Source organism: Cydia strobilella, chromosome 24, assembly GCF_947568885.1.
Source record: "Cydia strobilella chromosome 24, ilCydStro3.1, whole genome shotgun sequence".
NCBI classification, from domain to species: Eukaryota; Metazoa; Arthropoda; class Insecta; order Lepidoptera; family Tortricidae; genus Cydia; species Cydia strobilella.
The window spans coordinates 8,390,878-8,405,476 of NC_086064.1; the positions used below are offsets into that span (position 1 = coordinate 8,390,878).

General features: G+C 36.3%; 1 protein-coding gene across 1 annotated transcript in view; it reads left to right on the forward strand.

The window, feature by feature from the left end:
- The first annotated feature begins 3,004 nt into the window (after positions 1-3,004).
- The window catches only part of LOC134752514 (uncharacterized), a 40,700-nt gene continuing 29,105 nt past the window's right edge, over positions 3,005-14,599 (forward strand). Inside the window, exons 1-4 of the mRNA XM_063688207.1 lie at positions 3,005-3,024; positions 6,689-6,699; positions 11,481-11,589; positions 12,841-12,977. Coding sequence (XP_063544277.1) covers positions 3,005-3,024; positions 6,689-6,699; positions 11,481-11,589; positions 12,841-12,977 — 277 coding nt within the window. The remainder of the gene's footprint in view (positions 3,025-6,688; positions 6,700-11,480; positions 11,590-12,840; positions 12,978-14,599) is intronic.

Below are 14,599 nucleotides of genomic sequence, written 5' to 3' on the forward strand. Positions count from 1 at the left end.
CAAAGAGGATATAATAAGATAGAGCGGTAGTGTCATAGTAAATTTTGTAACCGCTGTAAATTCACTGCCATCTATCGACATACTTTAAAACTAAAAATGAAGATTTATAAAAATACGTTAAAATGTATTTAAATATGGATAAATGATTTTTTTATTTGCATTAATTATTTTTATATGATTTTGACCCATGTTCTTTCATTGATATGCGTTAAAATTATAAATAACAAACGAAACCGTCAACGCCCTCTATACGAGAGTAGGCCAAAACTAGTGGCGCCCTCTGATCGAGAATCAAATTTTCTTGATTTTCGAGGCACGTTTTTTCCTTAGACTGTATCCATCTATTACGGAGTTATATCTATCTTTGGTATAAGTTACTCTGTGGTTTACTAAACGGGCTACTGATGCACTCTGGTGGCAGAACATTGCAGTAATATCCCCTATTGATCATGTAGTGCTTACATTCTAAGCATTCCAATGTGTTGAGTTTACTAAACATTACAACAGATTATGCAAAAAATTTGATATTTACCAATAGTGCTATTCCATAAAAAGGCCATGCGACGTCTCCGGTAGCACATTTCCAGTTTTGATTTGTACCTACTTAAGTGATTGTGCGGGTATCTTCAGTGCATATAAAATTTCTTAATAAAATTCAATTTGTGTTTCAGATTATTAATTAGGAGTCTGAATTAATACTCTTAAGGGTCTCCAGCAAGCTCGATTCTCCATAAAGATAAAAAGCAATTTATTCAAGTAGGATCTGTTGGATCGCTTTTGCATCGTCAAAAATCTAAATTTTATCATAAACGAAATTAATACTAAATTAAAAATAAAGCATGCATGTGCAATTGTTCATACAAACGTAATTCCGCTCTCATTTTAAAACGACTAGCTAGATTGCTCTGAAACTTTGTACTTACAATAGGATAAGGTATATCTATGTCTGTAATTAGTTTATGCAGCTTCAGATACCATAGTTAAAAAAAATACAGCGTATTTAAGAGGCCGGTGTCGATTTTAGTGGCAAAAATGTAAAATTTATAGATTTAGTCGGTGAAATTGTACACCTTTTGTTACCTAATTGAAATAACAAGTACTGGTTTCTATTAGCACGTCTTCTTATCTTACCTTTTATCAGATATTTTTTTTGGAAACAGACCCACTAAATTAGTAATGTTTTTTTTCTGATGGACGTTTAGGTAAACGCGCGTACAATACTGAATTTGTCGCTCTTATTTGTTAAAGTTAGGACGGCTCAACATGGTAATTTTGTGTTATATCCTGTACTCCACCTTTTACAGACTACATTTTTATTATTATGACTTTTAAGTAGTGTAAATGAAAGTTAGACGAAATCAATTTTCTCCAGAAATCACTTCAAAACAAGTGACAATTTCTCTGAAAATCTACTTAATTTCAACGTTATTTTGATACTTAAACAATCTTCAACATTTGCTGAAACTATATATTGTTATACATCAATTTGTATAATTTACCACCATCATTTTTTTATGAATTTTTAAAAACTGCCCCTTCTCTTCATACATTAACCGGTGACGCACGCTCGCGACCTCATTATTAAAAGGCAAGATGATATGCTAATGGAAACCAATAGTTGTTATTTAGATATTACGTAACAAAACGTGTATAATTTTAACGACTAAATCTATTAATTTTACATTTTTACTCCAAAATCGTTACCGGGCTCTTAAGTTATGAAAAACTTGTTTTGGTTCTATTTCGTTTGTTTTATAAACTGGAGCTATATAAACTAATTTCAGACCTAGATATACCTCAAGTAATTGTATGTGCAAAGTTTCATTACAATCCAACACGTCGTTTTCAAATGAGAGCGGAACTACGTTTGTATGGGAAAGTGCAATTCGGCCGAGCTTGCCGGGGACTTAAACACAACTTAGCCTAACTTTTAGATTTAACCATGTTGCGGATTATCATGACATTTGTTATTTTGGCAAACAGTAAGTTGATCCTGTTAAAATGAAACCGATATTTGTATATGTGATATTTTCTAGTAAAAGGGACCGCTTATTAGCGATGGCGCTTACGCCATTATTAACGATGCTCCGATATAAATACAATGCCGCGCGACGCTGTGCGGCGTAAGCGCCATCGACAATAAGGTCCCTTTTCATAGAAAATGCCCCATATAGTATTGATTTTTGGATGTTTATTGCTCGTCACGCAAGAATTATCGAACGCAATGAAATTTAACACGGAGATAAAATTTATATGTTTTTACTTACGCTTTTCTGTTTGACTGTTTTTAGCTAAGCATTTTTAAGGCTCATCCACACCGTCTATGTTCGTAGCACCAGTTCAGCTCGTTTATACTATATATAATATATTGAAACGGGTCACTCACGTGTTTTAGTCGAAGTTTGCTCGACATGTTTCACTATAAAACGAGGATCCCAAGCGTGCCGCTGCCGAGCAATCTTCTGCTTAAAATACGTGAGTGACCCGCCTCAATATATTTTATATGTCTGTGTCTCACGAAAGTTTTGTTATTAATTTTAAACAAAGCTTTTCGTTACTCGTTTATACGCATGAAGTCAGCGCTGAAATAAATAACATTACGCATTTTCAGAAGCAATTTTCATGTTAAGGTGCAGTGTTCTTCTCTCACTCTCACCGAGCCCCTAACAGCACTTGGGGCATTTTCTATGAAAAGGGACGTTATTGTCGATGGCGCTTACGCCGCACAGCGTCGCGCGGCATTGTATTTATATCGGAGCATCGTTAATAATGGCGTAAGCGCCATCGATAATAAGCGGTCCCTTTTACTAGAAAATACCACATTTATACGTCACTTTGCTACTTGCGCGTAAGCGTGCGCATGATGGAAGTGCGTGCCGGGGAGCGCGGATATCATGTTTTATTAATTTTAATGCTTTGTGTGAAAAAATAATAATAAAAAAAACCGGCCAAGTGCGAGTCGGACTCGCGTTCTAAGGGTTCCGTACATTACACAATTTAGACAATGTATTTTTTATGTGAAACGTGAGTGAAATGTCTTAGGGTCGGATCAAAAACTATGTAATTAAGTCCGACTCACGCTTGACTGCACATTCCTAATAGGTTTTCCTGTGATCTATAGGTAAAGAACTATTTTGTGTATTTTTTTCAAAATTGTAGACCCAGTAGTTTCGGAGTTAAGGGGGGGGGAGGGTGGGGGAATGGTAATTTTTTGCCTATTTTCATGAATAACTTCTAAACTGTTTGTCCTAAAATTATAAAAAAAATATATTTGAGATTCTCACAATGAGATTTTTCATTTGATATGTAACACGATATAGTTAGATAAACTTCATTTTTTTATTTTCTCATTTACCCCCTAAAAGTGGACCCGATGTTTAAAATTCATTTATTTACGTCACATGTCCGTTTTGGGTCACAAACTTACATATGTGTACCAAACTTCAACTTAATTGGTCCAGTAGTTTCGGAGAAAATAGGCTGTGACAGACGGACAGACAGACAGACAGACACAGCACGAGTGATCCTATAAGGGTTCCGTTTTTTCCTTTTGAGGTACGGAACCCTAAAAAGTAATCGCTGAGTTCCCTCAAGCATAATATTGCTCATTATCATCAAGCGCTACGCTTAGATCCTTTTTCCTGAACCAACTGCACCTTAACAGGTTTTTTTGCAATAATAGGTACAAATTTGTAATGGTGCGTTTTAGATCTATGTTTCGGATAGTCGAAATTACTAGAGAAAGTACCTCAAGATTATACTATTCATATTTGGCAACCACATTAAGGATGACTCACGTTAGACCGGGCCGTGACCGGGCCGGAGCTTCCGGCGCTTACTTTTCTATGAAATGACAAGTGATCACGTGATGCTTTCCATAGAAAAGGAAGTGCCGGAAGCTCCGGCTCGGACACGGCCCGGTCTAACGTTAGTCATCCTTATGGTCTAGAAAAGCGTTACAATATTTTAAACATTCTGCTGGCTGTACCCATAATAGAATAGAATAGAACATTTTTATTCAACATCACATGTGTAAGCATCACAATAGTTAATATCCTATATGTGGCCTAATACTACTGATAATTACATGTAGTATGTACCTGGCTCTATACTTTTGATTGTTGTATCTATGGTCATTTTAGTTGGAGAGAGAGGGCTGTCAGATTTGGCGGCAGGCCTGTGCGCGAGGTTATGTTACTTATGTTCGATTTGATCTTTATGTAATCTTATAATTAATCCTGTATATCAATGTAATAAAAGGAATGTCAAAGCAAGCAGTGGTTTGTGTGCTAAACCCCTTTTACTGAGCATTAAATCTATGGATGATTTCAACTCAGAAAGCGGGATTGTGAATTCAAATGCCCACATAGAAATTGGATGATTATTTTCACCTATATAGAGATGAAGCACACATCTCGAAGAATGTGAAAAAAAAAAAAAACGCTTAGTTAAGGCGTATAATCTGGAGCATTGCTTTAAATGTTTGTGAGACGTGGACAGTGACACAACGGGACAGAGAGCGATTGGAGGCCTTTGAAATCCGGTGTTGGCGGAGGATGCTAAGGATTAGCTGGACAGAAAGGAAGACGAACGTTGAGGAACTGAGCATGGCAGGAGAGAAGAGATGCCTGTTAGGCACAACAGCTAACAGAAGGTGCAAGATGATTAGTCATCTAATACGGCACGACCCGCACGACAGATTCTTTTTAAACATCCTGAAGGGCAAGATTGAGCGAGAAAGACGCAGAGGAACACATATCTCAGCCAAATGAAAGATAGAGTTTCTGTCATGTTGTACGAGGGAGTCAAAAGGCTGGCCCAGCAAAGAATGGTAATTACTCCATCAACAAGAGCATAGCTCTTAAAATTGATGATGATGATGAAAGAGGTACATAGTAATGTAAGTTGCTTGGTCTTTTGAATGTTAATTTCATAATCAAGACAATAGTGTATATATATATAAATATATATGATACACGATTTCATTAGTTTGTTTTGTACGGTAAACAAAATGATTGACAATTGGTTTCATTTGTTTAAAATAAAAGTTGTTTTAAATTTGCAATGCACTGGACATTTGCTATGTATTGATCTAGTTATTAACCTGTGTTTTTTGTCATTGTTTGTTTTTGGACTGACACGTTGAGACACGTTGGAATACAATGAGAATAGATCTCGACGAAAATGCAAGCAAACGACCATCACGGTGAGATTGGTGAGACGCAGAGAACTATCATTAAGAGCCAACATGGTTATAAGAAGTCAAAATGGTAAGGATGGTATTGTGCACTGTTCAGGTACAATTCAGGTGCTCAGTGAAGTTAATTATTAACAATGAGTTATAAAATGACAATAATTGAATATTTACTAGGTATTATTACTATTATTTTTTGGATAGTCTAATGACACTAAAAGGTTATTTTTTGTTCTAATGATGCATGAGTATATAATGCCTATATATGGTAAGAGATAACAAAAAAAGGTGATTGATTAGTATTGCAGAAGTTATTGCCATGATGAAATGATGAGATAGCAAAGATGAGAGGTAGCGACTGACAGCGGGCTAGAATTGTAGGAGATTGACCCATGACGGTTGTCAATGGGAAGATTTAGAAAAGGCCTTTACCAAGCATCACACTTATTGAGATAAATACCCCGGTCTCTAATTCAGAATAAAAGAATCTTAATAGATAAATGTGCATATCAGTTATTTAGGTGAAAAGACAAAGAAACTAGTTTTTGTTTTGATGCAAACAAATTATTTATAAACATTTGTATATAGGCAAATGTAAAAAAAAAAAAATGTTAATTAAAGATGGTATATTCTACATAGTAGTACTGTAGGTACATGCATTTAGTTGCCAATTATTGTTGTACTGAAAATTATTAGTCTGGATACTCCGAGAGATGCATATAGAAACAATAATGAATTAATGGAATTACACACAGTATGAATTCTAAATTTGAAATTAATGACATTGATAGTTTTACATCTATTTCATACTACTGTTTTAAATGTCATGCAATTGAAAATCAAAGTAACAATTTTAAAACATCATTATTATCATTCAGGGAGCATGATTTACATGATGACTGGTTGCGTTGTGAATATTGACATAGCATAAGAAAATGAAAAAAATGAAATATAAATGTTTATTTTCTGATAACAATAAGTACAGTTCACTTTCAGTGGTTAAGATCTCCTAGTAGGTATTTAAAAGAAGTTATATTTCACTCTATTTAGAAATCTTGAATACCTACTTCATACCTTTGAATTGGTGACAAGCGGTATTTATATTTAAACCTTATTGCACAAAATATACACCAATGTACACATTTGTTTCTCTAAATTTATAAGTTTAGTGCAAGTTCTGTCTAGTAAAAGCAGATTGGCTAAACAAGAACAGATTACTTTTTCCATGCTGTTGACACAATATTCAATATTTGTATTAAGCATATTGCATAGTATTCAGTTATATTTTGCAGTTGTACAATACAATAACAAACCACAAATGAAACTATGAATTGTTGCTATGAAATACAATTAATTTGTGACTTTATGGTTTCATTTGCATAAAGGGTGAATCTGAAATAATTATTGTATGACAGATTCAGGTTAAGAAATTTTACAGTTAGTGATGCCTAACTAAGTTAATCAAACTCTTAGGTCACAAATTATAAAATTCAGGTTACTAATAGGTAAGGACCATAAAGTGTCAAGAAAAGGCAAAAGCAGCATACTTGTGTATACATTATCAAGTTAAGAAAGTCTATTTGTAAAATTAAAAAGTTTACAAAAACAGTCCCTGTTTGAAAAAAAACAAGACTTAAAGAATTCTCATTGAAAATTGACTTGAAATGCAAAATCGATGAATAAGTACAACCACTGTCACAAGTGTTAGTACAAAATTTTAGTATGGTCCTGAGCAGAAGTCTGTGACTGACCTTAACAAAAGAATCAACACCAGAATAGGTAAGTTAAATAAACGAAGCTAAAAGTAGATAACATTCAAACTTAAAGAAGCCTTATAAAGTAGGCTCAAGAAGCCTTATAAGGAGCTTGGAACTAATTTTTATTTTTCATTTCAATTCATGAAACTTTGTATTCTTAAAATTTGCTTGATCAGTAGGTTTAACAGAAGGTACCATGGAAGGTAACATGTATGATTTTATGACAGAGACACAGTGATGACAAGAAATAAGTTGGTAATATTAATTAAAGTACAGTAAGGCAAAAGAACCATGATTCATAAAGACAAAATGTATGGTTGCATTTTTGTCATTAAGTGCGTTGTCGCCACGATTAGCATAGCCAGGAAATATTGGCTGTATCAATTAACAAAAAGTGAATAAATGTATATTGGAATAACTTTTAATCACTTCCAATACTTCCAATAATATAGTAGGTGGGGTAATGACACTAATGACGCTAGTATATGTTACGGTGTACTCGGTGTAGTACCTATACGCTATTATTTAGAGCTACTTTTTTTTGGGTGCATGTCATCCCGAGATATAGTTGCTGCGTTCTTGCCGATTCCTGGGGCTGAATATTACCATTGTGAAATACTGAACGAAGTTTAGGACGAAACATCAGGATCATAAGGTCATTGAATAAATAATTATCTGTTTATATAAATAAATTAATAAAAACCTGTTTTAAATGTAATCTTCTTAAAGTTGATGAATCGATGGAATATTTGTCATTTTATTTAATTAATGTTGAGGATTTTTCGATGAAGATAATGACTGATATCCATGACGTCATTGACGTCTGATTACGATTTCAGTAACGATGAGTAGGTATCTAAGGAAGATCTTAGGTAACAGAGGTCCGAGAACGATGATTATGTATATGACTGAACATATCGATTACAGTGTCGATGTCAACGAATGTTTGCCTCGATGTCCACGACAGGGTCAATAACTGACCATATCGATGATGAAAACGGAGCTGAACGACTTCGATAACAATGTCGGCGATAATGCTTGACTGACCATATTGATGATGATATCGATGATGATTACCGAACAGATCGATTTTGATGACGATATAGATGATGATAGATGATGATTAGGTATATAGTAAGATTAATTGATGATGATAATGATTGACTGAGTCGATGTTTATATTTCAATTATTAAATTGTTGAGGATGACTGTGACTAAAATTATCTTTGCTACTGCTAATGATTATAACTATTTTTATTTTTGTATGTTTCAACGCTGGTAACCTGGCTGAACGGATGAAGTTGATGATAAGCGAGGGCATCGCAGCAAGAGCTGACTGAAGCAAAGGAGGTGAAACTGTTAAGACAGAGCTGCCAGCAGTGGGCAGGGCCCAAGCTGCCGATGGTCAGGGCCGCAGAGTGAGCAACCGACGTACTATGCGCCGTGTCCACGATTACCGTCTTATGCATCTGATCAAGCGACTCGGCGAGAGATATTATGAATCTAGAATATAACCGTTGAGTTTTGGCAGACTGTCTAGTGCAGGCCGTAATGGCAGACTGTTTATTATGTTAGTTTATATTTTGGCAAAGATAGGTACTTGTAATATGGACCTTGTAGTTAGATTCAAAAATAAATAAATAATTAGTTATACTTTGGCAAACTGTCCAGCGCAGGCCTTGAGGGCAGACTGTCTGGGGCAGGCCGTGATGGCAGACAGGCCATAACAAATTAAATGATTAGGTTGGCTATAGGTATGAATGTTGGCAGACTGTCTAGAACAGGCTTTGATAGCAGCCTGTCTTCTAGAGCAGGCCGTGATGGCAGACTGTCTAGACTGGTCTGGTCTAGAGCAGGCCATAACAACAGTCTAAATAAATAATTAGATTGACTAGGTTGAATGTTGGCAGACTGTCTAGAACAGGCTTTGATAGCAGCCTGTCTTCTAGAGCAGGCCGTGATGGCAGACTGTCTAGACTGGTCCAGTCTAGAGCAGGCCATAACAACAGTCTAATTAAATAATTAGATTGACTAGGTTGAATGTTGGCAGACTGTCTAGAACAGGCTTTGATAGCAGCCTGTCTTCTAGAGCAGGCCGTGATGGCAGACTGTCTAGACTAGTCTAGTCTAGAGCAGGCCATAACAATTTTTATACTTTGGAATGATGTCTAGAGCAGGCCTTAAGGGCAGACTGTGATTGTTTATGATGAATTATACTTTGCCAAACTATTTAGAGCAGGCCTTAAAGGCAGACTGTGATTGTTTATGATGTGTTATACTTTGCCAAATTGTTTAGAGCAGGCCTTAAGGGCAGACTGTGGTTGTTTATCATGAATTATACTTTGCCAAACTATTTAGAGCAGGCCTTAAGGGCAGACTGTGATTGTTTATGATGTGTTATACTTTATACTTTGCCAAATTGTTTCGAGCAAGCCTTAAGGGCAGACTGTGATTGTTTATGATGTGTTATACTTTGCCAAATTGTTTAGAGCAGGCCTTAAGGGCAGACTGTGATTGTTTATCATGAATTATACTTTGCCAAACTATTTAGAGCAGGCCTTAAGGGCAGACTGTGATTGTTTATGATGTGTTATACTTTATACTTTGCCAAATTGTTTAGAGCAAGCCTTAAGGGCAGACTGTGATTGTTTATGATGTGTTATACTTTGCCAAGCTATTTAGAGCAGGCCTTAAGGGCAGACTGATTGTTTATGATGTGTCATACTATGTCAAACAGCTTAGAGCAGGCCTTAAGGGCAGATTGTGATTGTATATGATGTATTATGCTTTGCCATAGAGCAGGCCTTAAGGGCAGACTATGATTGTTTATAACGTGTTATACTTTACCAAACTGTTTAGAGCAGGCCTTGAGGGCAGACTGTAAATGTTGATGTTGGTTTATACTTTAACAGACTGTCTAGAGCAGACCATGACTGTAAGTTAGTTCATATAGTGAAAGACTAGAAGAAGGCTGTAAATGCTACTATAGGTGCTGGTTGTATGAAATGACTGTTTACATGATCTCAGGTTAAAGCATCAGGTTAATATACATATTGTCACTGGCTGCGATTGATTAATGAGGAACTGAATAACCAGAAGGTTAAAATAATGTTGTTATGTATGTTTATCTTTCGTTAGTGTTAAGGTGGATGACATGTTATGATATATGGTTGTTGATATAAATGTTTAATTACTTTAGTGAGAGGACTCACTAAAATAAAAAGGATGGCCGAGCTGTAAGCATCACAATAGTTAATATCCTATATGTGGCCTAATACTACTGATAATTACATGTAGTATGTACCTGGCTCTATACTTTTGATTGTTGTATCTATGGTCATTTTAGTTGGAGAGAGAGGGCTGTCAGATTTGGCGGCAGGCCTGTGCGCGAGGTTATGTTACTTATGTTCGATTTGATCTTTATGTAATCTTATAATTAATCCTGTATATCAATGTAATAAAAGGAATGTCAAAGCAAGCAGTGGTTTGTGTGCTAAACCCCTTTTACTGAGCATTAAATCTATGGATGATTTCACATGAAACACAACGCACAGTACTACACACTGTAATACAGTTTACATTTCAGTTTGCAAACTGGGGGCAGTGAGGCTGGATGAGATCAACTGCGGAGTCGACAATGAGGACACGAAAGAGGGTATAGTGCAGAACTACGAGTACCCCTGGGTCGGCGTACTGTTCTACTCGATGGGCTAGTAAACTTATTCCCATACTCATACTTACGGCCCGGCCACGACTTCCGCGGCCGCTCGCCGCCGCCGCGCGATGTCATGGCCGAGATACCTTTTCTCAAAAATTAGGTCGCGAAGTGCGTAGTTTATGGTCAGTCAAAAAATTAAAAAGTTAAAAACATTGCAGTCTCGATTTCGGGACTGCATTTATTGGATTTTGATTTTATTGTTAAAAGTTTTGTTTTTATTTTTAATGTATTTACTAACACATAGGTATAACGATGGCACTAACAATATTGTATGGAATTTTAAATGTTCTGAAAAAAAAAAAAAAAAAAAGTTGCATAAAAAAAATTCCATTATTTGTCGAGTTCCAAACTTTTTAAAAGTTGAAGTGGTCACTAGAGTGGTCATATCAAATGAAGGCATAGGTCCATTAAACAGCCAAACAGACGATCAGTACTTATTATTATAATGTTGGTACCGCGACTATTTAGCTGTCTCAAATAGGTTGGCGTATTTTCGGCAGAAAAATACACTTCGTTTTTCAATTAAAAAAAATAAAAAGGCGGAAAAGCAAATCTTCTGTGAAAATATATACGTAAGAACGTTGCTTCTGTAAAATATTTCTATCATATTTGTGTTTATTGCGCCATTTTTGAGAAAAGCACTATATATGACTCGGCAGGAAGGCTACTTGCTGGCTTCGGATTCAATTAAACGGATTCCCAAGGTCGTCCGTTTAAAACGAATCCTCAGCCAGCAAGTAGCTACTTCCGAGCCTCGACAATAATGTACTATTATTTATATAGCAATTTATAGTTTATTTTTTCTTTGCAGATGGCGAGCTGGGTCCTACGCGAGCGGTTACTACAGTAGTATTGATACACGCCGAATTCGTGATCGCAAATTCAGCCGATATTGGACCAATGCCGAAATGGGATTTCAGGTGATCTTGCATATTATATGATATTATACACACATTTTACATAGTAATAGCATGGAAATCGCAGCTCAATGAACTCTCTAAACATAACACCTAAAGAGCACTTACCTCCTGGCGCAAGAGAGCAATGGGTGACCTGGAAGTCTTTAAATAGATTAAGATCAGGAATGGGCCGATCCAAAGACAACCTTCTGAAATGGGGAATCAACCCGGGACAAAGTGATGTACTATGCGAATGTGGCGACCTACAAACAAGGCAACATATGATGCAGTGTTCCCTGTGTCCAACTACGTGCACTACAGAAGACCTGATAAGAGCTACCCCCCGGGGGTTAGAGGTGGCAAGACATTGGCAAAATATTATTTAGTTTTGATCCCTTCACACGATAAGAAGAAGAAGACATAGTAATAACAGTAAAAGGCAGGTCTTGAGTAAACGTTTTATTTTGAACTGGATACACTACAATGCTTCAGACCGACGTTTCCGAAGATGAATCTTCATGTATCAAAAAGTGACCGTAAAAAAACAATAAATAGGCGGCGCCACCATACACTGAAGTACCTAGACCATACACCTAGTATTTTATATAGATGTGCACCCGTGCGACCGTGAGGGACAGAACATACGCAATGCGACAAAATTAAAAACACGTTTTAACATTCCTGACAACATACCAGAAACAACCTACGTAATTTGGTCGGTTTTATTTGCTGCCCCTCCCCCATTTCATCTCTACATTATTATACCTCTTTGGTCTCAGAGCCTAGCGCCACCGGAGAGATTAGGAACTATTATTTACAGCTTAAAGCTGGTCACTTTTGAAACAATTCTGCCATAAGAGATTGACATCCTTTCTATACCATCTAGCATGACAAAACTGACAAATACGAACGTTTCCGAGAAAATACGATGGAAAACATGCACTACATCTGAACAGGGCATGGTCCAGGAGCGAGCGAGTCTGGCCTAGTGGGTAGTGACCCTGCCTGTGAAACCGATGGTCCTGGGTTCGAATCCCGGTAAGGGCATTTATTTGTGTGATGAACAAAGATATTTGTTCCTGAGTCATGGATGTTTTCTATGTATTTAAGTATTTGTATAAGTATTATATATATCGTTGTCTGAGTACCCACAACACAAGCCTTCTTGAGCTTACCGTGGGACTTAGTCAATTTGTGTAAGAATGTCCCTATAATATTTATTTAATTTATTATTATCCGGTACTCTATTTTAAAGTGTTCCTTCCTTGACAGAGACAAGGCGCGCGTGCTGCTTGGCGAGGGCTGGGAGCGCGAGGGCCGGCGCGTGCGCAACTATATCGTGCATCCTGAGTATAGCGAGACTATCAACAGTATTGCCATTGTACACCTGAGACAGCCCGTGCGAAACGGTGAGCATACTACTTGACAATATATATTATGAAAATTGGTCAGAACTATCAAAGATAGATATAACTCCGTAATAGATGTTTACAGTCTAAGGAAAAAACGTGCCTCGAAAATCAAGAAAATTTGATTCTCGTTCAGAGGGCGCCACTAGTCTTGGCTCACTGTCGTATAGATGGCGTTGACTGTTTCGTTTGTTATTTAACAATTTTAACGAATATCAGTGAAGGAACATGGGTCAAAATCATAAAAATAATTAATGCAAATAAAAAAATCATTTATCTATATTTAAACACATTCTATCGTATTTTTATAAATCTTCATTTTTAGTTTTAAAGTGTGTCGACAGATGGCAGTGAATTTACTGGGGTTACAAAATTTACTATGACAGTACCGCTCTAGTATAAGTTACTCTATGGAACTATGTAGACTGTCCTGATCTACTAGCCAACTTGAATTTCGCAGTCCCCCCACGGATATCCTCTCGCACCAAAAAAACCTTTCATATTCCCTCCGTTCATACTAATTACAGGAAAAATTCCTTCCTTCTAAGAGCTGGTAGCTCTTTCAATCAGCTTTGCAAACATCATGATCTCATCGATCTGTTCTGCGATAGCTTTAGTTCGATACGTAAGCTAATGACTCAGGACTTTTCCCACTGTTAAGTGTTAACAGTGGAAAAAGTGTTAACTCAACACTGTATCTCTATCCTGTTCTTTTTTTCTCTCTTTTGTTTTTCTTGTTAACTGTTTAAACCAATTTTCCCTGTCTAGTGATATAAGTAAAGTATATTCTGTAATTATTGTCATATACTTGAGGCAAAGAGGATATAATATAGAGCGGTACTGTCATAATTTACTTACTATAATACTTTCAACTAGTACTATAGTAAGTAAATACTAACAGTAAACTAATTTACTGTATGTAAAATTAGAATGCTGTGTATATATACTAACCTTAGTTGTAAGACTTCATACTGCTACTAACAAATGTAATTTATTGTAATTTATTATATAATTTAATATTAATTTTACATGTTATTCAATTATGTAAAATTAGAATACTAACCTTAGTTGTAAGACTTCATACTGCTACTAACAAATGTAATTTATTGTAATTTATTATATAATTTAATATTAATTTTACATGTTATTCAATTGTATATGGACATGGTCCGAAATAAAGAATATTCATTCATAATACTGGCGGTATTCAATGCAAATTAGCCTACTTAAACACGCTTCTCTGCTTTGTGATTGGTCGACTAACAAAAACATTTTATTTTATGTTGTAGTAGAAACAATTGCTTCATAAGTCAGAAACGTGCATGTGACACCCTTCATATAGCAACATCCATACCCTTGTTAGTCTCCATAGGCTACGGTGGCCAAATTCGAGAAAAAAACTGTCTTAAAATTGAATTTAGCAAGGAGCAGGTACCAGGGCCTCATGAGTTACGAGGAGGTGTCGTTGACCAACCCGCCGGGGGCGCCGGGCCCGGCGGCCGGGGCGCGTACGAGTATGAAGGTATCGCGGGCTGCGGCAGCTCGCGTATCTTAGCTGTATACTTTTGGTTTGTTTACCTATATGATTCTACTAGTTGAAAGTATTATTTTTTTGTCTCGTA